Source organism: Dermacentor andersoni, chromosome 10, assembly GCF_023375885.2.
Source record: "Dermacentor andersoni chromosome 10, qqDerAnde1_hic_scaffold, whole genome shotgun sequence".
Taxonomy (NCBI): Eukaryota; Metazoa; Arthropoda; class Arachnida; order Ixodida; family Ixodidae; genus Dermacentor; species Dermacentor andersoni.
Genome location: NC_092823.1, coordinates 99,149,313 through 99,162,834, shown reverse-complemented (window position 1 = coordinate 99,162,834; position 13,522 = coordinate 99,149,313). Strand labels below are relative to the sequence as shown.

Here is a 13,522-nt window from a genome sequence, read left to right as displayed (position 1 = left end):
AGAGGGACTGTGACTCTTGAGCTATATTCGCACAATGAGGCGGCTCGTCAGTTCAGTAAGCAGACGAGTCTGATGTGGCCGAGGTGCAACGAATTGCATCGCTAGCAGCTCATCTGCGGCTTTCTCGTCCGAGTAGTGATGCGCGGGCACTAAACAACGGCATGCTCATCCGGTGACGCCCATAGGATTCGGTGCATTTCGCATCTCTCGACAACGAAACGTTGCTGTACTACAATCCCGCGTCAACAAAATTTGCTGGAACGTAACCCTGCACATTACCTACTCGGGCAAGGCTAGCAGGCTCCAAAACGTGCTCAAATGTGATTGCCTTGCACTAAACTTGGACACAATACCACCACATTACACTTGTGTGGGTGCTGCAATTTTTGTTGACAAAAACAACCAAGCACCGGAAGCGGTCACGTGCGCTGGAAACGTGTATTGGTTGCCTTCTTGTTTGTTGATAGCTTGTTTGAAGCGGTACGCATGTTATCGACATGTGACGACGGTTTTTGCACACCAGTGCAGTGCGTAATGCGCGTCTCGGTGAGAAAAATGCAGCAAAACAAGGAAATCCATGTCTCACCGACGTGGAATTGTTTGTGACGCTTGAGATGGTGGTTGCAGCATGGAGTGTCACACAGCGGGCCGTGATTGAGCGATCGTCCGGGAATACGCATCCCATGCTTCAAGAACGCTGGTTTTGGTGCCACCTGACAGGTGTTGCGTGCGGATTCGGCGCCGGACGTAGATTTGAGCGAAGAGGCCGTAATCTCGATTGATTGCCTTCGGGCGTAGAGTTTCTCACTACATTACCTAGAGGGAAATCTGGCGCTGCTGCGCTGTGGTATGCATGGGAATGCCGGTATATTGTGACTATGGATTGGCATCGTTCTCGGGACACCTTCAAGATGCGCCTGGCAAGCACCATTCCTTGTGTCACAATTATTCATTTTACTCTAAAACACTGCGTAAAAAGCTGTTTTAGCTTTATTATTACACAAAGACATGTTTTGTTAGACTATGAGAACTTGTTATTGCGGGTACAATTATATGAAACATCAGAAAGTATCAGCGGCCGCTGAAGTTTGAGGACAGACGACAAGATTCTTGCTAGCTTTGGAACAGTTTGCCGTCTGTTCTTGGTTTCCTTTGCTTGGTTATGCATTGTAAGTGAGCAAACTTCGCTGGAAGATGTAATATGCTTGAATGAAAACCTTTTATGAAGATTTTACTTTAAGAACGCATTATTTGTGTAGCCACATCCACATTTTAGACGAACCCTTTTGCAGCACCAGCCAACAAAAGCCTCCTAGACACGTGCACCGTCACTCCCATGACAGCACAGTGCCCCTTAGGATGCTCCCGTAGACGGTGGCGCCAGATTTCTCTCTAGGTGTTATAGTGAGAAACTCTATGCCTTTGGGTATACAAGATACAATCAATTTCACATTCGGCACTGGATGCATTGGCGCCTACGGGCGACAGCGTGCGCTGGAGAAATGTTGCTTCATGCATGGAGTGCCCTTGCTCTGCATCCGGTGTCGAGTTATGCAAAGTCTCGCAAAAGTGATCGTGTCTCCGAAAGCAATTCACCGAGAATACTGCTCCACAGCAGTGCTGATTGACGCATGCGGCACACTCTGTACTGTCGGCAGTGCGGTTCTGTATCCTCGAGCAAAGCTTGCTAAAGTTGGGTAACGGAATTTTGACAGTAAAGCTTCGTTCTGCGACGCATTACCTATCTGCACTGTCTCATTTCGCAACAATGAAATTCTCACGAAAGCGAATTTTTTCGCATTCCCCGTCGATTTCGTTATTGCGAGGTTCAACTGACGTGAGCCATGCTCCTGGGAGCTTTGAAGGGTGTCAACTTGTAGGGGGCGATGCAAGAGCTGTAGTTATTCACGTGTTTTGGCGCCTTTTTTTTTGTTACATTTTTCGTGTATTCCTCTTCGCCAGCGGGGTCCCCGCAAGAGGAAGATGGTTGAGCACAATGTGACGACAAGTGCTCCCCCAGCTGTAACCATGGCGTCAACGCCGCCTCCCACCCTGCCTTCTCAACAGGACTCGGAGTCCATCGTCAGCCTTGACTCCGTCCCACCAAGTCCCTACAGCGAGGTGGGTGCATGTATATTATGTACATGCCACTTATCTGTGCTGCATATAAGGTCTGCCTTTTTTGCAGCAAATCGGGGTTGATGCCTTACTTTGAGCCATAGCACTCCAGTGGCATATACAGATAACAGATAATGAAACCAGAAGAAAGAAAAGCATAGGGGGACGTAATGACCTTGTTTAAAGGAAGTGGACAGAAAGATAAGTTGCCACAGGCGGCAGTCGAACACACATTTCCTGCGTTACGGGTGCGGTGCTCTTCGAGTTAAGTTTGTAGAGCACCGGTCCTGGGAGTGTCAGCCAGGGCAATTGTCCTGAACCGCAGGTCTCGCATAGTTAGCACGCGATCCTAGGAGCAGACAACTGGCCAATAAACGCTCGTGTGCTCCTCGTGGCATCGAGGTTGCCAAATTTGAGGCCCTCGCGGTGCAATGAGCAAGCACAACAAGGGAATGCGAGGGGCTCAGGTTTTTGCTAATCACTACCATAGGAACAAACGAGTGTAACTAACAAAAATAAGGAAGAAATAAAGAAATAGAGCCCCTCAGTACCTTGTTTTCCTTGCTTAATGTGGACCCAGCTCTTATGAGTTCATTGTAAGAAAATAATGTGCACCAAAATGTAATGCACCTGGTTTAATAAGAAGAATAAGTAGGATGCCCTTGATTTTTGCAATCGGAATAAGATTAAACCTACAGAATTTACCCACCCGTGGTGCAAGCGTGCTCACACTTAACGCCCATGGTCACCAGTCTGACTGCTCTTTATCACAGTCTCTGAATTGCAGGTCATTTTCCATGTGGTCTACTGCACTTTATATTCTAAATTTCTTGAGCAGCTGCACAACGGTCGCAAACGAGAATGGTCATCCATGCACCGATTAACCACTTTGCAAGTCTCCAGAACGCCAAAGGCCTGTGACGTGAATCTGTTGCTGCTAGCTCAGCATGTAAAACACCTCATCTTTTTGAGGCAGTTTCATAATGAAAGCGGCATGTTGCCAACATAAGCAAAAACTTATGGTCACCAGCTTGTAATGACAGTGGCAATGACACTTGCTCTAGTGGTAGGCCATTGCCGATGCCACGAATGTGCTTTCGGTTGCACATTCATTTGTTACTTAGAGCACATTCCGGAACCATTTTCCTTTTAAAAAGAATGTGCACTTTAGAATAAAGTAAATTTGGCAGCTCTCTTTGTGCAGCAAACAACTGTTAATGGTCTCTGTGCCATAGCTGTCCAGTCATGTCCTGCTGGTTTTAATTGAGTAATACTCAGTCTTAGCGGACGATTTGAAACGATACCCTTGTCATATCTGATACAGCATTCTAACCTGTAGTTGTAAAAGCAAGTTCTGCCATCCACTCGTGCAGCGTTCGCTGAGCAGCGTGGCCGTGGCTCAAGATGACGACAGCAGCGACGGTCCCCTCATCGTGGATGATGGCAGCCCGTCGAGTACTCCCGTGCCACCGCTGAACACCTCAGGTGAGACTTCCTCGATTTGTGGCTTCACGCCCCCTTAGTTTGTTTTTTTCTCTCTGTTTTCTGGCATGGTGTTCAGCCCCAGAGCACATTTTATTCACTGTGATTTCGCAGAAAAGTGTAGTTCTGTTTTTCTTTTCCTGTGTAACATTTGGCGAGCTCGGAAAAAACTGTTTCCGGCTCACTACCTCAATTTGCCATAATGTTGCCCCTTCACATCTTGCCCCTTCACACAATCGCAGGCATCCGAAATTCTTAATTAAGGGAAGAACCTAATCACATTTGCCCACATGTTAAGACAGTCTTGGTGTGATTCCTGCTGCAAAACTAGGGGCTGTGCTAAAGAGTACGTGTTTCAGTGTGGGTTCTGGCAAGTCCCAGGCGAGGGGCTTTCTTGGCTGTCTTGTTTTGGCTCAACACCAGCTAATCTGCAAAGCCACTAAACTCACCCAGACAGCCACCCTGAATTATGTGATCAAGCACGAAGGAAAGCAAATGCGTGTAATTTTTCTGTTTTCATTAAATGCACCAAGTGCGCTAAGGCATGCTACACTTTTGTGGTCATCTTTGTACAGCAGTACTTCACTTATGCATTCCTTGTGCATACGTTTTCCTGGGTATAACGTCGCTAAAGCCCGGTCCTGGCAAAATAGCTGTGTACAGTTGTCTTCCGTTAATTCAACCCTGACAGGACTGACGAAATTGGATTGAATTAACTGGCAGGCCAAAACACAATGCCGATTCATTTGGCAGATAAAATGTCCGTCCACTTTCTATGTGTCTAGAGTAAAAAAACTAACATGCAAACGATATTAAGGCTCATAAACAGACTATAAATATAATGTGCACGCAATTTTTTTTAGCAGGAAAAGTAAGCAAGGGTTTAATGTGTGTTGCACAATGGTGGCTGGTTTCCTAAAGTCAGCTCTGCCACAATGCATCTGTGTTATGCAATGAAGCATACAAACACCGCGACAGCGGTTTTGGTTTTGTATTTGATTGCACCAAGAATGTAATTTCCGGCCCAATTTTCCTGAAAAAAAAGAAAAAAGAAAGGCATGCATTAGAACCTCGTAAATACCGTAATCGGACATTGTGAGCTACGGTTATTGCTTGAAAATCTTACTAGGGCAGGCTGAAAATAGGTTTTTTTGATGGGAAATGATGGGAGTTCGACACATACGCTGTCCCTTAAGCTTCGCAGATGCTGCCACTAAAGGAGCCGCTATTGGGGTCACCATAGGGGTCAGGCACTTGCGTGCTGACTGGCCAAGTTCGAATTATTTGACAAAGAGCAATTTTAGGATCGAAATAACAGAAATTTACATCCATAGAAACACATGGGCGCTGGCCAGGACCTTTGGTCAGGATGGAATAAACTGAAAAATCGAATAAACTGAAGTCGAATTGATGGAAGCCTTCTAGAATGCGATGAGCTACGTCCTGAATTGGTTTCTCAAAAATTTTCTTCTCCTTTGATTCTCTCTGTTCACTCAGTGGACAGTCCTGGAGCGCCATCTCCGGGCGGCAAAAAGGGCCGAGGCACAGGTCGAAGTCGGGGTCGGCCCCGAGGGTCGACGCGCAGGGGCGGCGCGGCCCTGCGTGGCCGGGGGTCCATGCTGGCGGCCGCCGAGCGAGCCGGAGCCCAAGCCGGAGCCCAGGCTGGTTTTGCAGCCTATGGCTACAGTGTTCCCTGGAATGGAGCCTCGTCAACAAGTGAGTTCTCTTGGAGACACCATTGCTCCCTGGTGTGCGAGTCACTGCGTTTCGGCAGGCACGAGCCCAGCTAAAGCATTAGTTTAAATATTTTGTGAGATGTTTTTTTTTTTTTGCTAGGCTGGTGGAACGGAAAATGATAGGCTTGGCATTAAGAACGGGGCGGGTGTCAGTGTGCATTGGAGAGCGAATGCGGGTGGATGATGCCCTAGTTTAAAGTTCACAGAAAGTATTGCAGTTTGGAAGTCGACGTAATGCATATAACGAGCAGTCTATATTGTAACACCTCTCCCAAAGGAAAAGAAACAGTGAGGGCAGCTGTGAATCACATGTGATGAGATTAGAAGTTCAGCAGGGGTAGGGTGGAGTCAGCTGATGCAAAGTAGCAGTAATGGGAGATTGCCGGTAGGGCTCCCTGGGCAGGCAGTGGGCGTAAGTAGGCTCCTGTTGCTGTCGATCGTGTTAGCCGAGTGTTTTCAGTACACTCAACTCGGATCTGTGTATCCTGATAATAGACCGATCTCGTGACGAGATTCACTACGCCACTGCTACCACAAAACATGCCAGTAGTAGTAGACTTTTACAGGCTGAAGGGCAACGATTGTCGGAAGCGTAGTTGGGTTTGTACCAGGATGAACGTGGCTTGGCCGTCGTGATCGAAAGGCAGGAAGGTGAGAATGAAAAGATTCTACAATAGGAGCAAGGTTGAGGAGATGTACCCCTGAAGTCCCCCCTGGAATTCACTGCAAATAAAATCTGCAATGGCATTGTCCTCGGCATTCTAGACACAGTTGCCTTGAGCCTAAGCATAGCAGGAAAGGGATGAGGACTACTGTCATTGTGTCGCTGACAGGGCTGCTGCAAATGCACTGAGTGAGGTGAAAATAGGTCTATTTGCACACAGCCGCTCGATAGAAATGCTAGCACGCATGCATGCAACGTTAGCACTCACTGAGGAATAGCAAACTAAGCATTTCGCTTCACTGTTGAGCAGAGCGTGGCAGCTCATCTGCTTGTTTTCCTTGTTGGCTTGCAGCCTGCTAACTGCTCACATCTCTAGGAAATGTACTATGACATGCTTATCAAAAATGCAAAATGAACACAGCACTCTGCAGCGCACAAGCCTGTGAAATGTGAGTGGAGTGAACCAGAAGCAGTGCTCAGCTAAAGCTATCTGGTGACTAAGGGTGCAAGGAGAGGAACATCATCTTCCGTAGACACCTTGGGTCTCGCCCAAGTCTGTTACTAAGAGCATAGGGTGCGAGTTCAGGTGCCAGGGGCACAACAATTTTTGTGTAGGAAGATACCTGGCATAAAACGACACACAACAACACCTGCTTGCCCCCTACCCCAGTCAAGGGCATAAAGAAGTCGCCAAAAGAATTTGAGCCTATGCCACTGTCAGGTATGGATGTGAAACCAGCCGCTGTGTGGTTCGGATTCCCTTCTTCCAAAGGCTCCGACAGAGCAAGGCATGCCGAAAAAATGGCGGGCAATGAAGACTGCAGCAGGCTGCGGGGAGTTGGGGAAGACTGCCACTTAAAGGGAGACTACAGCCTTTAGTGTCCCTTTAAAGGAACACTAAAGGGGACCACACTAAGCTAACCTGTATTAGTAAATTATGCTTATGCAACACGAGAACAGCCACTCGTACTATGACAGGGGGCTCGGTAAGCTAAAGGCCGGCCCTCATGGCGTAAATTTTCTCGGCAAAGTTCGCGTGTCGGAAATTCTTGCCAGACGTGCGCTGCATTTTCCCTGCACCGCCCCTCACACGACAGTTAATTGGCAAAGGTTGTTGTGCCACTGTAGTTGTCGCTAGGCAGGAGGTGGGACTGTCAAGATTATTGAAAATAATCAGAAAAGTATTTGTACCTGTTGTACTAGAAAACAATATTTGTAAAAGTTTCTTACAGTAGCAAAATTATGCTTAAAGCCGGGAAAGGAAGCACTGCCATCTGTACAGCTAAGCTAAGCCAGAGTTGCTGCTCACTTTCAGCTGCCTAGTTCAAAAGAATGTGGAGAGGCTGGCTATTTATCACTTTTCCTCCTCTAAAAAAATGTAGCTAAAGAAAGTTGACACCAGTCGAGAATTTACCCCAGCATTCCGTGTGGGAGGCTCGGATGCTACTGTGGATGAAATACTTTGGTTCTGACAGTAATGTTGTGACGGACATTTTGATACACTGTAAGGCACATTGAATTAGTATACTTTTGCAATGCTTTTTTTTTTTGAGAGGGCATGGGGATACTGAGTTGTCAAGATATCTTTACGTTACCATTCCTGACAAATTATAAATAATTGTCTAACAAATGCATAACCTGCGGTCGCTGCTAAAGGCTCCTTTCTTTACAAAACTGTGGCTGATTGCTGTATTTACATTTGCAATCGAAAAGAAGTATCCATATATACTTGCCTGGGCACACAGCTGAGTAGTTTATTTGACAGTTGGCTGAGTAGTGTTCGTAACAAGACTGTATCTGTTTGTTTGTGTGCAAGCAGTATGCCCATCTCACTTTGGCCGAAGCCCAAGCTGCACATCAAAGATTGCTACCTTTTGTCGTCTGGTCATGCAGCCTTCAATGACTGCTTCTTTCGCCCTTGTCCTTGCTGCCTTTGGATCTGTTTGGCATTCATTCCATTCCGATGTGCACCATCTCACAGACAGAACATCACACAGTGAAATACAGGAATCTGTCTGCGACCGCACGAAAAACATCACTGCGGAAGTGAGTCTGGCGAATCATAAACGTTGGGGCTGTGGGCAAACCGGTTTGCGTTAGGGGCAGCCATTCCTGTCGGGCAAGTCGGTCCGAAGTGGTGGCCCCCTGATTGGCTCGCATGCACTGCCGTACACTTGCTGCTTCTGACAGCGAAGTTCGCCTGACGAAAATGTCTGTCAAGACAGATTGGCAGGCGGCGTCAACTTTTTCTGTGCCTGGCGTCCAGCTTTCACCGCCGGGCAAGGTTCACTGCTTTGGTGCTCGATATTCGCTCCATGAGGGCTGGCCTGAAGGAAACATGCAGTTACCGAAGGCGAGTGGCAATGCCACCCTGAACTTGATCCCGCTCTAGCTTGCCATGATGGTGGAAATTTTGACTGTGTCAGCTTTGGTATCATCAATATTTATTTTTTTATTAACAAGGACTGCTTCTTATTAAATGGAACAAAAGACTCAATGTAGCAAGCGTCAAGAACCTTTCCTGCGCCAGGACGGCCCAAATCATGGAAAGCACTTCGAAATCTGTGATGTCATACTGGCAACCGGAGCTTTGGTTTTGGCACAAAATCCAACGAAGGGATGTTTGGCCTTCTATTTCTCCAGTCGCAGTCAGTGTTTTCCCACAAACTCAGTGAAAGTAGGCTTTTGAAAGAATGCTTAATCAGCAGGATTCTTAGCGATCCTTGAAAACCTTGAAAAACCTTTGATTATGAAACCATTTTCAAGGCATTGAAAGCCCAAGAGTTCCATCCACGGAGTGCGTTAAAAACATCGAAGTTTATTTGTTTTGGCTAAGCTTTGTAGATTTTATTTGTGTATCTGACCTCGTGGTTTATGCGAGCCAGGAGTCAAGCCAATCCAATCTGATCAGCATCCTTGTGGTAGGGAGTCATTTAAGCTTGTTTTGTGACTGGTGATGGTTTATGCGAAAAAAGCTTAGCAACCACCTTTCTTTTTTTTCTTGTTCCAAGTGCAATAAAAAAATTGTTTGCTCCTAGTTTAAGAAAGTGTTTTGTTTTCAACCTACCAGGCGTTACGGTGCTTTAATCCTTTAATATGTCAAGGACTAGAAATTCCTTGAAAACTCTTGAAAACCTTTGCAAAGGCTTATACGAACCCAGACTTGCACTGACTTGGTGTTGTTTAGTGTGCTGTTGTCGGATAGAACCGTCTTTGGTGTATGCCTACTAAATGTGCTCGAGTGCCCTGGGTGCTCTCCAACACCGACACCGACTAGCTCTTTGTGGGGATCGCCACGTGTTGATGATTATGTCCACACTCCCATACTGTGCCCTGGGTCCTCTCCAACACCGACACCGACTAGCTCTTTGTGGTGTTCGCCACGTGTTGATGATTATGTCCACACTCCCATACTGTGCCCTGGGTCCTTTCCAACACCGACACCGACTAGCTCTTTGTGGTGATCGCCATGTGTTCATGATTATGTCCACACTCCCATACTGTGCCCTGGGTCCTCTCCAACACCGACACCGACTAGCTCTTTGTGGGGATCGCCACGTGTTGATGATTATGTCCACACTCCCATACTGTGCCCTGGGTCCTCTCCAACACCGACACCGACTAGCTCTTTGTGGTGTTCGCCACGTGTTGATGATTATGTCCACACTCCCATACTGTGCCCTGGGTCCTTTCCAACACCGACACCGACTAGCTCTTTGTGGTGATCGCCATGTGTTCATGATTATGTCCACACTCCCATACTGTGCCCTGGGTCCTCTCCAACACCGACACTGATTAGCTCTTTGTGGTGATCGCCACGTGTTGATGATTATGTCCACACTCCCATACTGTGCCCTGGGTCCTCTCCAACACCGACACCGACTAGCTCTTTGTGGTGATCGCCACGTGTTGATGATTATGCCCACACTCCCATACTGTGCCCTGAGTCCTCTCCAACACCCACACCAACTAGCTCTTTGTGGTGATCGCCACGTGTTAATGATTATGTCCAAACTCCCATACTGTGGCACACGCCCACAATGAAAGATTGGCCAAGAAGCATGTCTGCATGTTGGTTCACTACGTTAATGATCTTCATACTATGGGACATACGCAATATGGGCGTTGGCCAAGAAGTAGGTGTTACACAAAAATGCCAACTGTTTTCCGCACTGTGGCACTTAACCACAACACGGTATTGACCAAGAAGCAGGATGTACATATTGTCTCGTCCAAGGTCAACCATGTGTTGATGATGACTGATTTCCATACTATGGCATATACCGAGAATGTGGAGACTGGCCCAGAAGTGGCCGGTACATTCAAAATAAATCTGAAAAAATCAAGAAACACAGGCCTTTATAAGATTCGTCACATTGCTTAACATGGGTACACGGGAGCACGTGTACGTTAGCTTACGTCAAAGACATGGTAATGAAAGAGGCTTATTCCTAGCACTGCATTAACCACTTCAGGAAAGCTTCACTTCACATAAATTCCAACATGAGCGTTGGATCTGCGTAATTGTTTTCCCCCTCAGATATAATCCATACCCGATGTCGCAGATAGGTTTCTTTCATGCATATTGCGGTTGGAGATCATGCTGTGTCTGGCAGATTTCCGTAGGGAAACTAATTGTGCGTAGTAGCTGACACGCAGCCAGTGTGACAGTCTTAGTCAAAGGTGTACAAACCAGGGGTTCTGTGGAAAAATATCCTTTCTCAGCAACTCATACTGACAACCTGAACCTGCTGAATGCACAGCAATGTTTGAAATGCCGAGCCTGAACTGCAGTCTCCATTTCTAGGTTAAATGCAAAGGCATCAATGAAAGTGTTTTCTCGCAGAACCCCCGGTCCTTTGATCAGGGTCGCATGTGTGGCGTGGCTTGATAATCGGGCCCAGGCACTGCATTTTGTAACAGTCCACCTTAATTTAGCTTTATTACGTAAGCAATTATATAGACCTTCCAGGCGAATTTTCTCCGTCGGCGTCGCCGTGATGTTCCCCGAAAGTCCCAAGTGGAACAACATGGCGCCCGCACGCCGAGTGCTGTGGGCGCGAGGGTCAGCCGAGGAAGTTGGCTTGACGCGCGCCGTGTTCCCGCGTGCCCAAATTTTGAAGGTCACGTGATCGAGCGAGCGCTCGGGGGTGGGGGCGGAGCGCGTCTCCTCCTGTATCCCGGCCGGGGCTGCGGGTGACTTGGAGGTAAAGCCCCTTAAACTTCGTAAAGCAGTGCCACGATTTGAAGAATGGAGCCTCCTCGTCGCGCGCTCTGACCGAGGCCGCCGCCGCGTCGCTATTGGCCTAATAGCATCACGTGGGCCCTCGCGCCGTGCATCAGCGCCATTTTTGCTCGAGAAGCGTCTACGGAGTGGTGAGGAGGAGCGCATGTTGGCGCCGTTGCTACGCTCGAACAATGTAGGCGGCGCCACGGTCGAGGAGGGAGCGTAAAAGAGAGAAACGAGGAGGAGTAAAGGCGGAGGAGGAGAGTGCCACTACTTCACGAAGTTTCAGGGGCTTGGAGGTATCTTGGAGGTAACCTGCGGCAGGTGCAAACGCCGAGGGCGAGCCGAGATGGCTGGTGGCTCCGTGCGCGCTGTCTTATTCCCGCACGCCTGGTGTCGGAGGTCTCGTAATCTCACGTTTCGGAGACGCGGCGAAGCGAGAGGCAGCACAAAGGCGTTGCCTCTCGGCTGCCGGCTCCCTTCGTCACGTGAGCGTTGTGAAGGCGAGTGTCCGCGGTCGCGTATGTTCCTGTTTGCCTGCGCGCGTGTCACACCATGCTCGTTAATCTTAATTAGTGAGCGAATGTTTACTGCTCTTAACTCGGCCGGTAAAGCTGCGAACGCTACTTCGCGTAGTTCTTCAATACTTTGCCATCAATGCTTCGCCTTTCGGCTGAAAGCGCGATTATTATTATCTTTCTTTTTTCATTCTGTTCACCCTTCGTCATTGAATCGGGCGTCGCCGTTATCTATCGCCTGGATCGTTCATGTCGCGCGACGGATAAGAAAAGAATATTCACAATAGAACGTTGTTCCGGTGCCCCACTTGCTGTCACAGCCAGAGCCAAAATGCTTGTGCAATTAGGTGCAAGTGAAAAATTGAAACGATGTGTATCGTTACAAGATACTGCCATTTTTAACGCTGTGACGAAGTGTTGTATTTGGCTTCCTGAAGGAAAGCCGTGCATTCGCCGTAGCACCAGATGACGTCACCGTAGCCAGATGACGTCACCTACGCGTTGCGCCAAGACGAACTTTTTCTCGTTTTTCTTTCCTTCCTCTTCTTCCTCTTTTTTTTTTTTTTTTTGAGTGGCGTCGCCGCAGACGACGCAGATACTTCGGGCTTATTGTGAATGAAGCACGGGGCAGGGAGGGGGGGAGTGGCAGCGCACGCAAACGTGGTGTTAAACTTAGCCCGTCGCGAAACGCTTTCCTTGTGCGAAATTTTGAGCGTAAGCGAGCAAGCAACTTAGCTGCGAGAGTCGTGTATACCACTGCGTACCTAATTACGCACGCTCGGCGTGTGACTTGAACCGGGTTGTACATAGGGATTCGCTGCTTCACCACTTCGCCAGCTTATGTTCTCCTTTGCCTTCGGTCACCTCCTCGCATTCCTGGAGTGCGCGGGTCTGTCGTGCAACTCGTAAATGCGTCGCTTGGCTACCGCGCTGATCAGCCAAGGGCTCTCTGCACGCCTCGAACCCCCCTCCCTCCCTCTCCCCCTCTCTCTCCTTTCTTTATTTCCCCTCTCCCGTCGACGAGGCGCAGAGCGGTGCTCCCTAAAGGGTTGTAGAATATAGCGCATCTTCCTCTTCACAATCTCTCTTTCTCTCTCTCTCTCCTTCATTCTGTCTTTATTTATTTATTTATTTGTCTCTCTCTATCTCTCTCTGCTTTCTCTATCTAGCCCTGTCTGGGCCAGTGGTTTCTGTAGTAACCACGATGTCTTGCCCGAAGTATATCCGACATCGAGAAAAACAGAACGAAAACTAATCTTGGAAATGCGAGTGCCAGCTACCACTGCTATTTTGTCGACTTTGTGCCGGTTAATGTGGCTCTTGATATTTCACAGATGTCCACGCGTCGCATCACGCTAAGGTGGGAGGCCTGCTCTGCGCTGTATCTTCGGAGCCTATGACGTATACCTGATGTGTATAATGCCTCCTATATATAACCTGCCCGGGGTGTGGCACCGAAAAGGGATCTTCGAATAACCCGTGGCCATATTTCACATCATTGGGATTGTGAATCAAGTCTGAAGAACCACGCGCTTCTTACAACGCCTTAGGTTACTGCTGGTATAGTTCGCGCCAAAGGCCGCTGGTTCATCAGCATGCAAAAATAACTCTTGTAGGAATTCTCGCCTTCGTCTTTCAGCGCATTTCGTCGTTCAGGCGCACGTAACGTAAAACTTTACCTTCGTTTAAAAAAAGAAACAGAAAAAAAAAACATGTTAACCAGAAAGGGTTTAAAATAAAAACCCTGACGAAGGTGTCACCCGGGCGTATCTCGAGA

At 48.0% G+C, this 13,522-nt stretch overlaps 1 protein-coding gene across 2 annotated transcripts in view; it reads left to right on the top strand.

Moving 5' to 3' along the window:
• Ino80 (chromatin-remodeling ATPase INO80) overlaps positions 1 to 13,522 on the top strand; it is an 87,948-nt gene that overhangs the window by 54,713 nt on the left and 19,713 nt on the right. For both annotated transcript variants that reach the window (XM_050191748.2, XM_050191746.3), the window contains exons 31-33: positions 1,963 to 2,121; positions 3,492 to 3,603; positions 5,098 to 5,316. In XM_050191748.2, the coding sequence (XP_050047705.1) occupies positions 1,963 to 2,121; positions 3,492 to 3,603; positions 5,098 to 5,316 (490 nt within the window). The remainder of the gene's footprint in view (positions 1 to 1,962; positions 2,122 to 3,491; positions 3,604 to 5,097; positions 5,317 to 13,522) is intronic.